We start from the raw sequence: 17,410 nt of genomic DNA, 5'->3' as shown, positions 1-17,410 counted from the left end.
ACAAAATGGCTGCCATGGGAGCGTGGCATAACACAGCATGGCTGGTATGGGGGTGGCATGGCGAAACACAAAACTGGAAGGAGTAGAGTCATTGCAGGTTCTTTTCATTGCCCCGCTCCCCTCCACAACACCCTCATGGTTACATGGGGAGTTGGCTGGGTCCGGCTGGTCCTGATTGTGGAGATGCAGCTGTTAAAGGCACAAGAGCCTCATTGTCCCCAATGCCAATCCTAAACCAAAGCCTAGGCTGCCATCCTTACCCACTTACCTAGGAATAGGCCCCATTAAACACAAAGAGACTTGTTTCTGAAATTGGTATGCGTGCCACTGGACTGTACGTTAACTGCACAGTGAATCCTTAATGAGTGCCTGGACATCGGTTCCTGTACAGTCGGAGATATGCCTAAGCCTCTCTGCAAAGTTTTCACGTTCTGTGTTTGCCATTTGGGGAGTGGGTTCTTTTAACACCCAGCTGCACTTACGGTGTGGTAGCGTTTACAGAAAATATCTTCTAGGGAGTACCTCATGTTAGACGAACCCACCAGCGGAAAGATGTATCCTGGTTGCTAGGGAAGAAGGAAGGGCAGACTGGAGAGTCCAAGGAGTACTACAAAATAAACCAGAACCAGGAAAAATACACTAAAGGGGTGGGGGAAACAGCAGCTCTTTAGGATCCCAGGCATTTCTACTGCCTGGTGCCGAACAACTTGTTTATCAGTCATATCTCTGACTTCACACTTTGGCTAAAAACACAGACAGTCAGGAACAGGCAGGCTGGCTCATTTCACAGAAATCACTTAGAAGGCTGTCTGCACATTTTGCTTCATAAATTTCTTTCATGGAGGGCTAGAGACTTACTATTTCTTTTTTAATGAAAGCTCAAGAGTCCGGGGTCCCTTCCCTGGGCTGCCAATAAAGGTGTTTGTGGGCGCCATGACGTCTGTGGGCACCGCATTGGCAACCCCTTATTCTAGACCCACTTCAGTCCAGTTCAGGCCCGGTTCTGAAACAGAGACCACCTTGGTTACCTTGGTGGACAATTTGTATATGAACTGGACAGGGGAAGTGTCCTTGCAAAAGCAGCTTTGCAGTGTAGGGGTCTTGAAGGTTGAACGTCCAGGTGGTGGCTACGGCCAGGAGTGCCTTTGTCCAGTTTAGGTTGTTGCATCAACTGCTCCAACTCCTCGAGAATGCATTCTGGCCATGGTGATGCATGCCTTAGTTTGCATCAACTTTGGGTTACTGCAGTGTGCTTTATGTGGGTCTGCTTTGAAACATACCTGGAAACTTCAGCTGGTCCAGAATACTATTAGTGTCTACAGCTACACTGGTTCCCAGTTTGTTTCCAAGCCTGATTGAAAGTGCTGTCTACGAATCATGAATGGCTTTGGGCCAGGGAACTTCAAGGGCTGTCTTTTTCCTGATGAGCTTGCTCCGTGCCTTAAGATCTTCTGAAGAGGCTCTCCTTTGCATCCCACGAACATCTGAGCTGTGTGTTATGTTAGGATGCCATCCTTCTCTGTGACAGTACCAAGGCTGTGGGACTCTCTTCCTAGGGAAGCCTGCCTGGCTGCTATCTCTGAAGGCCTTCTGATGCAGTGGGCCACTTTTCCTTTCTGGCAAAACATTTGATTGGTCACTTTGTTCAGCTTTTTGTTCTGACATTTCAGTTTGAATTTCATTTTGTCTTCGGTGTTTTTTTTGTGTGTGTTTTTTTTACTGTTTGTTATTTTAATTGTGTTTATATTGTAAGCAGCTTTGGACTTTTTTTAAAAAAGGAGAGGTGCAATGAAAACGGCTTTAGTAAATTATACACTCTTTTTGTAAAAATCGCTGGAAAAGTTCTGCTTTTCTGTGGTTCTAATACTTGGATGTAGAGCCCTTTGCTGGATAGCTTGTTGGCAGTTTTGTTTAGAAAGCTTTCACCAATCTGGTGCTCCAGATGTTTTGGACTATAAATTGCATCCGCTGATGCAAGTTATACTCCAAAACATCTGAAGGGCTCCAGGTTGGTGCAGGCTGGTTCAGAATCTGGCAGGGGAAGATTCAGTTTAATTCAGTTATCTTCTTGGGTTTGGCTGCATGGGATTTGGACAATCAAAGGCTCAATAGAGATGGGTTGTGTGTGTGTTTTTAATCGCACTAAGCACTTGAGCTTGGATGAAATACCAATAGTTATCACTGTATCTGCTTTTTAAAAGCATTCCAAGGCATTACTTGGCACTCTCCCTAACTCAGTCGTCTTCCCCCCCCCCCCGTTCATTTTGCTGTAAAATCTGCCGACACTTCAGGGTCCACCAGCCATTCAAATCTGCTTTCCTTGCAGGAGCAAGTATAGGTGACTAATTTGAACATGTGGGTCCACGTTTTAAGTATTTTCTTGGACACACATGGTAGTTCCCTTCCCCCAATTTTATTTTCTTATCAATCCGGTGATGTAGGTTAGGCTGAGAGCAGGTTCTTGGCCCTAGGTCAAGGCAGCACAATTCATGGCGGAATGGGGTTTTGAACCCAGGTTTTCCTGGTCCTAACCCAACACTTTCATCGCTAACACCCTCAAACTGGCTCTAGGCGTGTTGAGAGATCCAGAATTTTGACTATTTAGCTCCAATTAGCTATCAGCTGATTTTGTTCCTTAGGATTTGCTAGAACGGGTGTCAAACTCAAATGGATTTTGGTACCACATTTCACACACGCACACACAACGTTGTACCAAATCTTTTGACCAATTTTGATATCGGCTGTTGGGAGGATCACCGGGTCATTTGTAAAACCTCCTCTCCTCCACCAGCCCCAATAAACAGCTCTTTCTCCCAAGACTGAATCCACACACATAGCGTGAAACTTCTGCCCCTCCAAAATCCTTTCATATGCCCAAAATAGCTACTGCTGCCTCACACACACGCGTGCCCACTGCAGTCCTGCTTGCCTAAACGTCCCTGTTGCCCAACCATTCCCACAGCTTTCTTCTTTGGTTGCAAATATTAGCAAAGGACAAATCCTGCACTCTTTCCCTCCTCAGGTCCTCCAGGCTCCTTGACACAGAATACTGGTAATTTTTGTCATTTTAATTGGTTCTGATCTGGTTCTGATTTTATTTCCTTTAGTGTTAGGACTTAAGAAGAAAATGTGCAGCTGCTTATAGAAATAGTTGCTGTTTACTGTACTTCTAACCAGCTTCCACCGTTACTTGTTTTTCAGATTTTTTTAGTGTGAAGTAATTCTCAAGTTATTCAAGATTTCAAGGGACCTGAAAATACACCCCACAGCTCTTGACTAAGCAAATTGTCTCGCATATCAGAACTGCTCTTTTTGACTGCAAGAGCCGAAGTTGGAGACGCCATTTTAGATTTGTCTTCTAAGGTACCTTAAAGCAAGCACAATCTTTTCCAAGCAAGAATTGAACAGCTTTCATGTTGTTGTCTAAACCGCTGATGGAAAGTGCTTGTATCTTCATTTGCCAACAGCCATAAAACTAGGTTTGGCTGCAGACACGGGGGACAGGGGGACCCGGGTGCGGTTTGGGGGCCTCCCCAGTGGGTTGGGCTGCAATGGCTTTATAGGGTGAACTTTTGAAATGCAGCATTCTTAATATTCCTTTTTACGTGTCGCAAAGGTTTATTGCAGGGATGAGGAACATGTGACTCTCCAGATGTTATTGGACTGCAGCAGCTCCTCTCATCTCTGACATTTGGCCAGACTGGCTTCTGGGAGTTGGAGTCCCAACAACATCTGGGGCACCGTATGTTCCCCACCCACCCCCGGTTGATTGGATAGTGGCAACATTCTTCTTTGCTTGAAATGTACACTGAGAAAACTGAAGCGGCTCACTCCCCTGCCTCCACCTTTCATGCTGCTGCTCCCCAGATCAGCAAACTACAGGCCAAGCCACCACACGGTGCCTTGTGGAAGATCGGCATATGTAATGTAAATATGTAAAGTGGTGTGCATCTGCCCAAAAGCCTGGCACTCCCACTGTCTTAGTGGAACAAGCATCCAGATATTGTTAGAATTAGGAATTTAAAATGTGAATCTTGAATTTATTGTGCTCTGTGTACTCTAGTGCCTGGTTCGCATGTTGCATTAAACCATCGAAAACAAACGATGGTTTAATATGAATGAGCAGCATGCTGGTGCATGCTGTGCGAGAGTTCTCCTCTGCTTCTGCTGCTGCCACGCTGCCGGAAAACGAGCCAGAGTTTAGTTTGTTGTGATGTCTGAACCTAGGCTTGTGGTTTGTTTGTTTTTCTAAGCAACGAGCGTTAGCTAAGCTTTGTTCTTGGTTTACTGCTTGTGGATTTCCCCCCCAAACAGACTCTGGTTTGTTTCCTGGCAGTGCCACATGAATTGGAGAAGAACGGAGTGAGAACCTTTGAGCAGCGTGCACAAGTTTGCTTTTAACCATGGTTTGATGCGATGGTGTGAACTGGGCCTTATGAATTCCGATTTTTTGGCAGCTTAGATGCTGTCTGCATTTTAGCATGCAAACCTACAGCTATGCTTGAGGGAGGTGGATAACATTTCAGACCACCTTCCCAGGCAACCCCCTCGTATGAAGGTTGTCAATGGGATACTTTTATTAATTCCACCCAATTCTCACCTAGATAAGGAAGGATATAGGGTTTGCTGCCTTCTTTCTCCCCCCCCCCCAAAAAAAAACCTTTCTCAGTTCAATCTGGCCAGTAATAGTCTCCCTTTTTGCCCTCTTTCCAGGTAACGGGCAGCCTGGGCGCCCCCTTTTGCATTCCATCCACAAGGCATTGCAGTTGAGATGAGGAATTCAGAAGAGCAAACGCCCACGACAGTTTTACAGCGTTTGCTGCAAGAGCAGCTCCGATATGGGAACCCAAATGACAGCCGCAATCTCCTTGCTTTGCACCAACAAGCCGCGGGCAATGCAGCCCCTTTTGCCAGCAATGGGAGCCCAGGGGCTCCACTTGAAGGGCTGAGCTGCCAGGACCATCCGATTGGGACCCATGTTGCCCGCCAAGAGCCCCAGGGCCAGGAGATACAGATGGACAACTGTGTCATGGAGAAGCAGCTCTCTACGAGGCTCCAGAACAGCGAAGACCTCCCAACGTACGAGGAAGCCAAAGTCCAGTCTCAGTATTTCAGGGGCCAGCAGCACGCCAGCGTTGGGGCAGCGTTTTATGTGACGGGAGTCTCCAATCAGAAGATGAGGACTGAAGGGCGCCCGACGGTCCAGCGTGTGAGCCCTGGGAAGGTCCACCAGGATGAAGGACTTAAGGACCTTAAGCAAGGACACGTTCGCTCCCTGAGCGAGAGGTTGATGCAGCTGTCACTGGCCACGAGCGGCGTGAAGGCTCATGCTCCGGTCACGAGCGCGCCTCTCTCTCCACTTTCCTCCCAGCACACCAATGACTTCTACAAGAACTCTGTGCCCGCCCCTCCTCAGTCAAACATGAAAGGGATGGAACACAGAGGGCCTCCTCCTGAATATCCATACAAAAACATGTCCACCCCACCCATGAGCTGTAAGCCACCAGACCCCGGGCACTTCTACAGTGACCATCGTCTGGCCCAGCAAGGACGAGCTGACGGGCCCATGATGAGGTACCAGCATCCTCCTGAATATGGCTCGATCAGGTAAGCAACGTGCAATTTTCACAAAAGACAAAAAGGGAGAGAGGCACTGGATGCTTCCACTAGCGGCCTTGTGTAGCAATTACTGGCCATTTGCTCTGATCCTGTTAGCCCACTTAGGCCAGCAGTGGTCAGTGCAGTCAAACTGCACATTTCACTGTGATCTGTAGATCAGGATCTCCTAGTTCTCTGCATCTTGCAGCAACCAGGGAGCGGGGCATTTCTGCTGTAGCCCCTTCTGAAGAATAGCAGGCACCTTATCCGTATGTTGGGGTCTGTCAAAAGACGTCATTATTTAAACAAGCATTTGCTTCGTACCAAGCTTTTAATTGCGTTTTCTATTTAGGAGGTAGGGGTTACTATGGATTGTTGTACTTAAGATGTTAACTTAATGTTGATGAAGAGCAGTGCCTAAATAATTTAAACAAAACAAAACAGGGTTATATGAAGCTGCCTTGTACCGAGTTGGATGATTGGCCTGTCAAGCTCAGTATTGCCTTCACTGAGTGGCAGTGGTTCTGCAGGGTTTCAGATAGGGGCCATTCCCAGCCCTGGAAATGCCAGGGATTGAACCGGGGACTTTCTGCATGCAAAGCAGATGCTAATACCACTGAGCTACAGTTGGGTTGTGGATGTCTGTGGCTTTCAGGCTTTCCCCCATCACAGCACATTTGTCACATCAGTTTTTCCACTGCAGAACACATGTACGTAGCAGAGGATTCTGGGGTGTCCTCTAGGGGGCATTCTTCTGAGCCTTTGCTTTGGTTTGCAGGAATGGGAATCACCCTCCACAGTAAGATGCTATGAATCCTCCGTGGCTACTCTTGTGCTGTAGTCTATGGCTGAGCAAAGATTTAGCTGAACACAATAGGTGCATGAGAGCAGAATCAGAATCTGACTAGGATCTGGTGGTGTGTTCAGCAAGGCCAGCCCTACTACCATCAGGCAGAGTGAAGTAACCCCCTCAAGCAGCAGTAGCCTCTGCCTATTCCTCCTGAGACCCAAGCCTCTTCCCTCTGTTGCCACATTCCCTCTCCTGGCTGGCTGCCTCAGGCGTGGTGGAGGATGCTGTCCCATCACCAGCGCTGAAGCCAGAGATTCAACTGCCAGCCCAGGTGGCAGCAAAATATCTTGGGCTTGCCCTAGTGCTCAGAGTTCTGAAAAAGCTAAGCTTTTAATTTGGTGGCAGTGGGGGAGGAGCCTTTCCTTTGGGAAGAAAAAAGTATGCATGGACAGTGTATCTACCATTGGTAGACTTGGGGAGAAGCATTGAGAGAGTTTGCATACAATTTTGCTCTACCATCTGTTCTGTGCAATGCTGTGCTTTGCTTGCTTATGGAAGGATCTTTGTTCTTGGTTATAGAGATCTTGCTGCAGTTTGGCTCTGCCTTAGATGATGGAGTTTGTTGTCTCTCTCCCTGTTCCAGAGGGTTAGAATGTAAGCCTGGATCTAACCTCTGCTTAGCTTTCCTCAGTCCACTCAATGACCCACCTAGGAGTGGTTCTGTTGTCCTTCAAGAACTCCAGGAAATTGCCATGTCAGCTGTCCCAAATGCCTAAATTAAAAACAAAACCTCCACATGAAAGTTGTGTGAATTAGCAAATTACGGTTAGGTCAATAATGGCATTTTCAACGGAGGGCAAAAGAGGGCAGGCATAATATTTTGCAAAAAAGATTCTGTGTTTTTCTGAACCTTTTGCCACTATTATTTTCAGATTTGGTTTGCATGCATGATCTGAAATTACTTGTGTAATGAAAAGGCCCTTTGATCTCTGAGGAATGACAGGACAGGATTTTCCCCCTTTAACAGTTTTTGAATATTTTGTTCCATAAAAATATAGCATTAACAATTAAAATAAAGAGCGACCATGTACATATTTTTGCATACATTGTAAATTAGCTGTATAGTATCCATGATAATCACAATACTTTTTATTGCTTTCCCCCTCCCTTCTGATGGTTGGTTGATATATTCCGAATCTCTGCAGACAAGTTTGGGTTTGCAAATGAGAAACGGGATTGCCTCTCAGCTAGGATTTTACCAGCACAGCCAGAATTTAATTTTCTGTACTGCATGTCTTAACTGTGCATGAGATCAGGCAGAAAGCCTCAGGATGCAAGGGTCATCTTGAGGCACTCCTATGCACAAGGGTGAAAAACACCTTGTCTCCTCAAATGCTGTTGAGTGATTTTGTAGAAGACTGGGTCTGTTTGCATTCCATGATAAGACAGTCTCCAGCCCTGCGGAGGGAAAGACCCTATTTTGCATGACACCCTTCAGAAGTGGCAAGGGCTTTGCCCCTAGGGCCTTTTTTCTAAAATCAGAGTTGGTTTCTTTCATTTAGGAAAGTCAACCTGTGCATTCTCTGAGGCATTCTGCTTTTAGGCCCCTTTTAAGAGGAAAAAGCATTTTCTTTGGGGCCTTTAGATCAGACTAACCTATCCCCGCCCCCTAATATTTCTGGACTACAACTGCCATTATCCCTGACCATTGGGTATGCTGGCTGGAGCTGATGAGAGCTGGAGTCTAACAGCATTGGGGGAGCTCTTGGTTCATCATTCCTGCTGTAAATATTCACAGACATATAGCCCAAGATGTCTGAACCTCTCATGTATTATTTGATAGCCTCCTTCTCCATGAATTCGTCTAATCTTCTTATAAAGCCATCCAAGTTGGTGGTCATCACTGCCTCTTGTGGGAGCAGATTCCGTAGTTTCACTATGTGCTGTGTGAATAAATACTTTCTTTTGTCTGTCCTGTCTACAAGCATATAGACTGAGGTTATCCAGTGGACGTAGTGTACTTAGACTTTCAAAAAGCTTTCAACAAGGTACCTTACCTGAGACTCTTGAGCAAACTTAGCAGTCATGGAATAAGAGGAAAGGTTCTCTTGTGGATCAGGAACTGGTTTAGAAACAGGAAGCAGAGCGTAGGAATAAATGGGCAGATCTCCCAACGGAGGGATGTAGAAACTGGAGTTCCCCAAGGATCGGTATTGGGACCTCCTGTGCTTTTTAACTTGTTCATAAACGATCTAGAGTTAGGGGTGAGCAGTGAGGTGGCCAAGGTGGCTGATGATACTAAATTGTTCAGGGTTGTTAAGACAAAAAGGAATTGTGAAGAGCTCCAGAAGGACTTCTCCAAACTGAGTGAATAAAGGTCCCTAAGAAGGGGGAGCAGGATGGGCCTTGAAGTCGCCCATCCACAGTTAGCAACACCTGAACATCAGATTGTGCAGACGCACACAGGTCCCCTGACCACAGCCTCCCTTGCTATGGTGAGATGCATTGTATTTTTTAAAAAAATATATAGTAATTATTTCTATATTTGTACCTCTGCATATATTTGTACCAATATTTGTACAGCATTAGCACCCACCTAATTGGTGCAGATCTGTTTCCTCTTTTATTTGGTGATGCATTTTTAGTGTTGTTGTTGTTATTATTTGGACAATTTATATTCTGCTTATATTTAAGCAAAGCTCTTTTAAGTGGTTTACAGCCTAGGTTAAACATCTTAAATAGACAGCAAATATAAACCCAAAACGCCCAGAGTTTCTGCATTCTCAGTGCAGAACACAATTAACAATTACATAAAGTTATTGTATCAAATTACTTTAACTTTAGTTTCAAAATAAACATTGCAGACAATAATTCTTTCTTTCTTTCTTTCTTTCTTTCTTTCTTTCTTTCTTTCTTTCTTTCTTTCTTTCTTTCTTTATGTACAGGTGGGCCCCGCTTATACGGCAGGTTCCATTCCGGACCCCTGCCGTAAAGCGGAAATCACTGTAAAGCGGAACCCCATTGAGTATAATGGGGTGCGTTGCGTGAAAATGACGCGCAGAAGCGGCAAAAGCGGCTTTAAAATGGGGAATGAAAGCCCTTCAAGTCAACTTTATTTATTTATTTATTTATTTATTACATTTATATACCGCCCCATCGCCAAAGCTCTCTGCCCTTTGCCCTCTCATCACAGGTTCTCAAACAGGGAGAAGAAAGAAACAGCCCTCTTCACTCCCTTAACTGACAGCCCAAAGGAAAAGACCCTTTGGAGTCACCCCTTTAGCTGCAAACCACACATGGCGACTAGTGCTGACAGTGGCTGCAGGTTCAGAGGAGGGCAACAAAGATGATTGGGGACTGGAAACAAAGTCCCATAAGGAGAGACTGAAAGAACTGGGCGTGTTTAGTCTGGAGAAGAGAAGACTGAGGGGAGATATGATAGCACTCTTCAAGTACATGAAAGGTTGTCTTTTCTCGGTCGTCCCAGAGTGCAGGACACGGAATAATCGGCTCAAGTTGCAGGAAGCCAGATTTTGACTGGACATCAGGAAAAGCATCCTGACTGTTAGAGCCATACAACAATGGAACCAATTACCTAGAGAGGTGGTGGGCTCTCCGACACTGGAGGCCTTCAAGAGGCAGCAGGACAGCCATCTGTCGGGAATGCTTTGATTTGGATTCCTGCATTGGATTCCTCTCTCTCTCTCACTCTTGGGGAGATTCAGAGATCCCTTTTCATAACGTTGAACAACATAATGTGTCAGGTCAAGATGTAGTGGCGGCTGGTGGCTCCATATCAGTGGGGCAATGGATTCCACTGCCCCACTCACATGGAGCTACCAGCCGCCACTGTCTCTTCCCCCGGATCTTTAGATGATGCATGTCTGAGTGACAGGTGTGCGTTATGCAGGGCTGTGGAGTCAGCACGCCAAACCTTCAACTCTGAGTCCGACTCCTCTATTTTTCTACTCTCCGACTCCGACTCCACCCAAAATTGCTTCCGACTCCACAGCCCTGGAAAGGGCTGTAAATGCCTTTTTAAATTGGAAGCTCTCACAGGAGCACTTTTATCGCTGCCTGAATATGCGCTGATCTTGGCATCACAGCATTTGTCTTCATCTGGGTCCTGACACACAAAATGTTTTCCATCTTGAGTTATGGTGAAATGCTCAACTACAGCTGACTTCATGGGAAGCTTCTTTGACATTTTGAATTTATATTTTAAAAAATTTGTCAATCAAAATTTATTTTGAAGTCGGAGTCGGTACATTTCTACCAACTCTGACTCCGACTCCACCCAAAATTGCTTCCGACTCCACGACTCCGACTCCACAGCCCTGGTGTTATGTCCCTGGTGTGCAAGTATGTATGCATGCATTCATGTTAATGGACATGCATGATCACAAAATACCTGGCTGCTGCGTCCCTCCTGGCACACCAATCCTCCCCCCCCCATATCACCTTCCAGAGCGTACATTTGTTTGACATACAGGCAGTGTTTGAGTAGTATCACTGAGGAGAATCAGATCTATTGTGAGAGTGAAACACTTTAATTTTTGATTATTTTTTTAAGGAAACTTGTTAGGGGCCATTTGCTAACCACTAGGAATGGCCCTCTTTTTCTCTTTTCCATCTGTGGTTGGTAATAGACTGGATAAGGGGAACAAACTGGAGCTTAATCTAGAAAGGGGTGTTTGCTGATTCCAGTGCAGTAGTGGAAATGCTAGTTCTGAATGCCATTGTGCTCCTCCAGAGAGTTCAAGTCTGTAGTTCAAGGGTGCTTCTGGATCTGGACATCATGGGGTGCCATGAAACATGTATTGTCACCTGCAGCTGTGTGGTCAAATATAACAGGTACTATAAATCGGGTTGTCCTTGAAGGTCATTCAGAAGTTGTAAAAGACCCAGAATGCAGCAAGCAGGCAGGCAGGCAGACTGGGAATTTCTGGCTACATTCAAGTTGCTGATTATCACATTTTAACCTGAGCACGGGTGATGTGAGGGAGTGTCTTCCATATGTACCTCTCCATTCTGTAAGATCCAGCTCAGGTAATTTTCTTGATATGTTGGTGGACATTGTGGCTTCCTTGGTGGTGGCCCCCAGATTGTGGAACCAATTGCTTATATATTTATTTAAAACATTTTTTTTGCCCTGCTTGTTAGCCAAAAAGGCTCTCAGAACTGCTAACAAAAATGAGTAGTAAGACTGTCCTTACCCTAAGACTTGCGGTCTAAAAGTCATGACACACCCACACACAAGGAAAATGGGATGGGGGGGTGGGTGGGGAGAAAGCTGAGGCACCAGTTCGTCACGTTCTTATAATGACCAGCTGGTATAGAAACAGTTCAGGGAGCCTGATGGAATGGCTGCTGCCAATGGCAGCTGGTTTCTCCGCAGGGGCGACGGGAATAGCCCTTCTCCCTCTTGCTCTGCGGCCTGATGGCGCAATATCCAGCAGGCTTGAGACTGTGTGTCTTCAGAGAACGCTTTAAAGACCTGGTCGCTTAGGCAAGCTTTTCATGGTTGAAGTGCCAGTCTGGGTTTATTGGTTTCCACTTATCTTTTGAGAAGGGGACATTCCCTCTCTCTTTCAAATAGTTTAATTGATGCTTTAACTGCATGTTTGTTTTATCTTTTGATCTCTGTCTGGAGAACGGCAGGCTAAATACTTTTTGCAAATAAGTATGAACACAGAGTGCAGCACCTGGCAAACTGTTGGGAGGCTCATTCATTAAACCATAAAATTATAGAATAGTAGAACTGGAAGAGGCCTATGAGGCCATCGAGTCCAACCCCCTGCTGAAGGCAGGAATCCAACTCAGGTGGCTGTCCAGCTGCCTCTTGAAGGCCTCCAGTGTTGGGGAACCCACCACCTCCTTAGGGAATTGACTCCATTGTCGTATGGCTCTAACAGTTAGGAAGTTTTTTCCTGATGTCCAGCTGAAATTTGGCTTCCTGTAACTTGAGCCTGTTATTCCGTGTCCTGCACTCTGGGATGATCAAGAAGAGATCCCGGCCCTCCTCTACGTTGCAACGTTTCAGGTACTTGAAGAGTGCTCTCTTCCTTCCCAGTCCTGACAGGAGACACCTGTTTAGCACCTCAAGCCACCAAAATGTCACTCAGCCCGGTGCTTTTGTGCATAGTGTGCTTTCCCTGTGTCTCCTGTCTGTGAGGGCAGCAGCACTTTGAGTGCGGCAGACCTCTCTCACACCTGGATTCATCGTGGTTTGCCTTTGGTTGTGGTTTGGTTTGTCAGAGCCGTGCAAGTGAGCTGCTGGTGTCTGTCGGTCTTTGCAGGCAGAACGCAGAGCTGCAGTTCCAGCTCCAGCAGAGGCCGCCCCACCATCACAGCCCAACGTCTTCGCTAACGTCTTTGGGCTCTCTGACGCTCCTGCAGTCGCTGCCCCCCTCCAGGCTGTCCCCTTCCCAGCCTCCGCTTACGCCCAGCCAAGGAGATCCGTTCTCTCTGCCGCGGACCCAGCAGCTCTTTTTATCCAACCAAATCCACCAGGGAGATCTTTACCGGCTGTGTCAGCCTGTGATTGGGCAGCCGCAGCAGCCGCAGCCGCAGCAGCATCAAGGGGACTCCTACTCAGCGTTGCCCAGGCCTCAACCGGCCCCTTCGCCTTACCAGCAGATGCCTGTGGACCCTTTTGTCATCGTCTCCAGGGCCCAGCAGATGGTGGAGATCCTGTCTGATGAGAACAGAGCTTTTCGTCAGGAACTGGAAGGATGTTATGAGAAAGTGGCAAGGCTACAAAAGGTAAGAATCGACAGGACCTCCGTCAGGATGGCAATAAGGCGAACACTTGGCATTTTATCCCTGGAGGATGCACAGCAGTACATACAAGCAGCCGCTGGGAGCACGTTTTTGTGTCCTGGCTGAGCCTGCTTATCCTCTTGGACCACATCTGTTCTAATGAGTTGTAATGATCGTGGGTTCAGAGGGTCCTTGCTCTGAACATGTGGAGTGCTTGCTTTGCGTGCAGAGAGTCCAGGGTTCCGTTCCCAATGGCATCACCAGCTAGGGCTGGAGATGGACTTCCGGTCAGTGCAAGCCCCACTGTTCTTCAGCCTTGGTCCTCAGATGTTGTTGGGCTACAACTCCCACCATCCTTGGCCATTGGCCCAGCTGGCTGGGGTGGGTGGGAGTTGCAGTCCGAGCATATCTGCAGACCCAAGCTTGAAGGACAGTGCAGTAGACAATTCAGAGCCAGATGGACCAACAAGGCAACTTCCTGTGTTCACACCCTGTTGAAACACCTCTGTGGCAGACCCACAATACTTGGGGTTCTTTGGAAAAGCAGAGGAGAGCTAAAACGTTCGAATCAGTTGATGTGTGCAGCTTTCCATTTCTTACGCTTCTGTACCACCTTCCCCCCAGTGAAGCTCAAAGCACCTCAAGGCGGTTTCCACAGGTTACGTAGGGGCTTCCTAGGGAGCTGCCATACATCGAGTCAGCCCACTGCTCCATCTAGCTGAGCACCGTCTGCACTGACTGGCAGCAGCTGTCTAGGGGTTCAGGCTGGGGGCATTCCTGGAGATGCTGTTGGGGCTTTGAACCTAGGACCTTCCTCATGTGAAACAACTGCAGTCTGCTTTTGCCTGGCATGAGGTCCAGTCAGCCATTTTCCTCCCACATCACCTCACAGAAGTGTATGTGTGTCCACATACTGTTTAACAGTATATAGATTGGAAATGCTTGCATTGTTTTCTTTTAATCCTTTGTTACAGCTGGAGACGGAAATTCAGCAAGTTTCAGAGGCCTACAAAAACCTGGAAAAGTCTTCCTCAAAGCGGGAGGCTCTGGAGAAAGCCATGAGGAACAAGCTGGAAGGGGAGATCCGCCGGCTGCATGACTTCAACCGGGACCTCAGAGGTACAGTCCTGTTCCTGCGTTTCTTTTCAAGCAGGCGTCCTCAGCCTGAGGTCCTCCAGACGTCGTTGGACTCCAACTCCTGCCAGCCCCTGCCAGCACTGCCAGTGATCAGGGACTGCTGGAGCTGGAGTCCAGCGACGCATTTTGCCGTTGCTGTCCAGGTCGCAGCGGTCGTGCAGGCTGCTAAAAGGCACTCCTGGCCGCTGCTGCGACCTGCGTCTCTCCAGGCAGGGATGAGTCCAGGAGCACTGCCCAGGCCTCAGAAGGACGTTTAAAATACTTCACATGAGAAGTATTTACATTAGCACCGAGAGCTGGTGACTGAGTAATGTATGTAATTAAGATTGGTGATGCGATATAAACCTTTCTAAGGGAGGAAAATATCACTCTTTTTATCATTTCTGTTTCCCTTGTAAAAGAACTTTTATTAACTTGCAAGTCTTACCATGTTTATCCTTGCAACAATTCTGTGTCATAACCTGGGCTGGGAAATGTCAGGTTTCCTGCTTGCCTGTGAGACTTGCTGTAGGGCAACTCCTCCGTCTCAAGAGATTTTTATTTACTTAATTACACTGTCATTACATTCCACCCCTTTCTACGGAGAACTCACAGAGGCACACATAACTCTCCCCCCCCTTTCTGCACAACAACCCAGTGAGGTAGATTAGGCTGAGCGATACCGTCTGGCCCAATGTTCCCTGTGAACTTCATAGCTGAGCTGTGGTTTCCTCTTGGAGCTTCCCAGTCCTAGATCCACACTCTTTAACTACTGCACCAGAGAGACTAGGAGAGTGAGGATGGCTGCAAAATGCTGTTGACGCCATCCAGGTTCTGTTCATGTGAATGTAATTGTAGCAGCCTTGTTGTTTTAGCAATAGTGCATGTTTTTATGGTCATGTCTTTCCTCCAAGGAGATCCGGGCAGTGTACTTGGGGTTATCCCCACCCTGGGAGGCAAGCTCTGCTGAGAGCATGTGCTCTCAGACTGCTTGATGAGCTTCACAGCCCGAGGCAGATGTCAACCTAAGTCCGGCATTCTCTCTCTTTTCACTCCCTCCTGGTGGCACACAGGGGGCCTTGTGTCATCATAGGCGTACGTATGCGGGAGGTTACCGCACCTTGTATTGCATGCCACTTTTCAGAAAACCTCTTCGGTATGTTTGAGGAATGTTAATACTTCCAACTTTTATTTATTTATAGCCGGGGTTTTTTAACCCCACTCTTCAGCCACAAAAAAGAGCCTCAGAGTGGTTTGTGGATAATTTTTTTTAAAAAAAGAAGGGGGGGGGAAAGACTCCCTGCCTTCTCAGGCTTGCTGTCTTAAAGACACAACAGAATAGGAAAATGGATGGGCAAGGAGGGAGAAACAAGCAGACTCAGGTGCCAGCCCTCAGTGAAGAGTCTGCTGATGTAAACAGTTCAGGAGAGGAGGAGCTAAAAGTTGCTGCACCAGAGAGTGGCCCTGCACCTCTTCTCTCTCGCCCCCTCCGGTGCAGCCTGGCAGTAGAGGGGGCATCCTGGCCTTTTTGAATTCACCTTGACCTTTCGGGTTCGAGGGTGGGGCACTGGTAGAAGTCCCAATAAATAGATAATCAAGACTCCTTTCGCCACCTGCCTTCTCCAGTCAGCAATGGGAAATGAGAATCCTGTGACCAGCAGGTGGGTAATTAAAACTCCGTAAATCACATTGTGTTGTCTCATAGCTGAATCTTCTAGAAGCGCCACTGCACTTCAAGCTTATTTCTTCAGCCACGAGAACTAAACTTTAATGGAGTTTTTAAAAGGAAAGCTGAAACTGAGAAAAGGTTTTCTTAAAAAAAAAAGTTTGCCATTGCAAATAACGCATCTGGTGTCATGTGTCTTACTGTGTCTCAAGTATGTGACAGTCTGTAATGACCTGCCAAGAAAGAGAGTTCCAGAAAACAACCACAAAAAGGGGAGAATGCCAGTATATGAATGAATGGGCCAAGAAATCAAGGGGCAATGGAGCAAGGAAATGGGATGCAATGCAAACAATGGTTGCAAATGGTCAAAATGATGATGAAATACACTACAGATACCAAAATACAGGTCAAATCACAGCAGACAGGAAAATACGCTGCAAATGCCAAAATCAGAGAAGTGTAGCACTATAACTGAAGTATAACACTGTAATGACAACTATTCCAGATTGTAAAAACTGTTTGAATACTGCTTCAGATACCACTACTTCTTAAATCACTAATTCTGGAATCAGCAGCTGGCCTCGATTCTCCCACAAACATACTCAGTGTTCTATTAAAAATACAGAGCGAAATACCAACCTATGAATGTAGGAATGATAAAGATATAAAGATGTTAGAACTAAGAAGAGTTGAAAATAATACATCCACTGGAGAAAATGCCAAATATTCCCAGGAAAAGCTAACCTTCAAGAAACTAGCAAGAACGCCATCTTCTTATGTGGGGTAATTATCCCTACAATCCCACTGCACTTCAGGCTTGTTTCTTCAGGCATGAGAACTAAAGACTAATAGAGAAGCTGAAACTGTCGGAAAAGATTTTCTTTAAAAAATATTTTTGCCATTGCAAAAAATGCATCTGGTGTCATGTCATTGTGACACAGCTAGAGTCTCAAGTATGTGGCAGGTTGTAATGAAGCCACAACACAGAATCATTTTAGGAAGCTGCCTTATGCTGAGTTGCACCATTGGTCCATCTGGGTCAGGGTAGATTCCTAGCGCAGGCAATTCCTCTCCCTCCCCTAAGATCTAACCAACGCAAAATTTGAACACACCTTTTATATCAATCAGCAAACGTGACCAGGAGGTTGGAATTGTCCAATAAGTGTCTTCCATCTTGATTCATCATGGCTGCTCTATTCTGCGCATTCACTTTCCATGACTGCCGCATGCAGGCCTAGCAAGGACTGGATTAACAGTCCACGTTGGTTGGCAACAGCTCTGTGGGATTTTGAAAGTGAGACTTTCCCAGCCCTGCCTGGAGATGCTGGGGATTGAACCTGGGGCCTTCTGCACACAAAACAGATGCTCTGCTATGGCCCTTGCGCACTAATATATGAAGAGTCCCTTATAGACATGCCTAATTGATAGCTACCTTTCATTAAAATCTTGCATCGTTGGGCAAGTACTTAGACGTTTTC

General features: G+C 46.6%; 1 protein-coding gene across 4 annotated transcripts in view; it reads left to right on the top strand.

Moving 5' to 3' along the window:
• Window positions 1-17,410, top strand: part of AMOT (angiomotin) — a 67,157-nt gene that overhangs the window by 23,211 nt on the left and 26,536 nt on the right. For all 4 annotated transcript variants that reach the window (XM_061598150.1, XM_061598148.1, XM_061598149.1 and 1 more), the window contains exons 2-5: window positions 3,202-3,363; window positions 4,714-5,607; window positions 12,688-13,153; window positions 14,125-14,269. In XM_061598150.1, coding sequence (XP_061454134.1) covers window positions 4,772-5,607; window positions 12,688-13,153; window positions 14,125-14,269 — 1,447 coding nt within the window. In that variant the 5' untranslated portion in view covers window positions 3,202-3,363; window positions 4,714-4,771. The remainder of the gene's footprint in view (window positions 1-3,201; window positions 3,364-4,713; window positions 5,608-12,687; window positions 13,154-14,124; window positions 14,270-17,410) is intronic.

The sequence above is a fragment of the Rhineura floridana genome, chromosome 16 (assembly GCF_030035675.1).
Source record: "Rhineura floridana isolate rRhiFlo1 chromosome 16, rRhiFlo1.hap2, whole genome shotgun sequence".
Taxonomy (NCBI): domain Eukaryota; kingdom Metazoa; phylum Chordata; class Lepidosauria; order Squamata; family Rhineuridae; genus Rhineura; species Rhineura floridana.
This window is presented reverse-complemented; position numbering and strand designations above follow the sequence as displayed.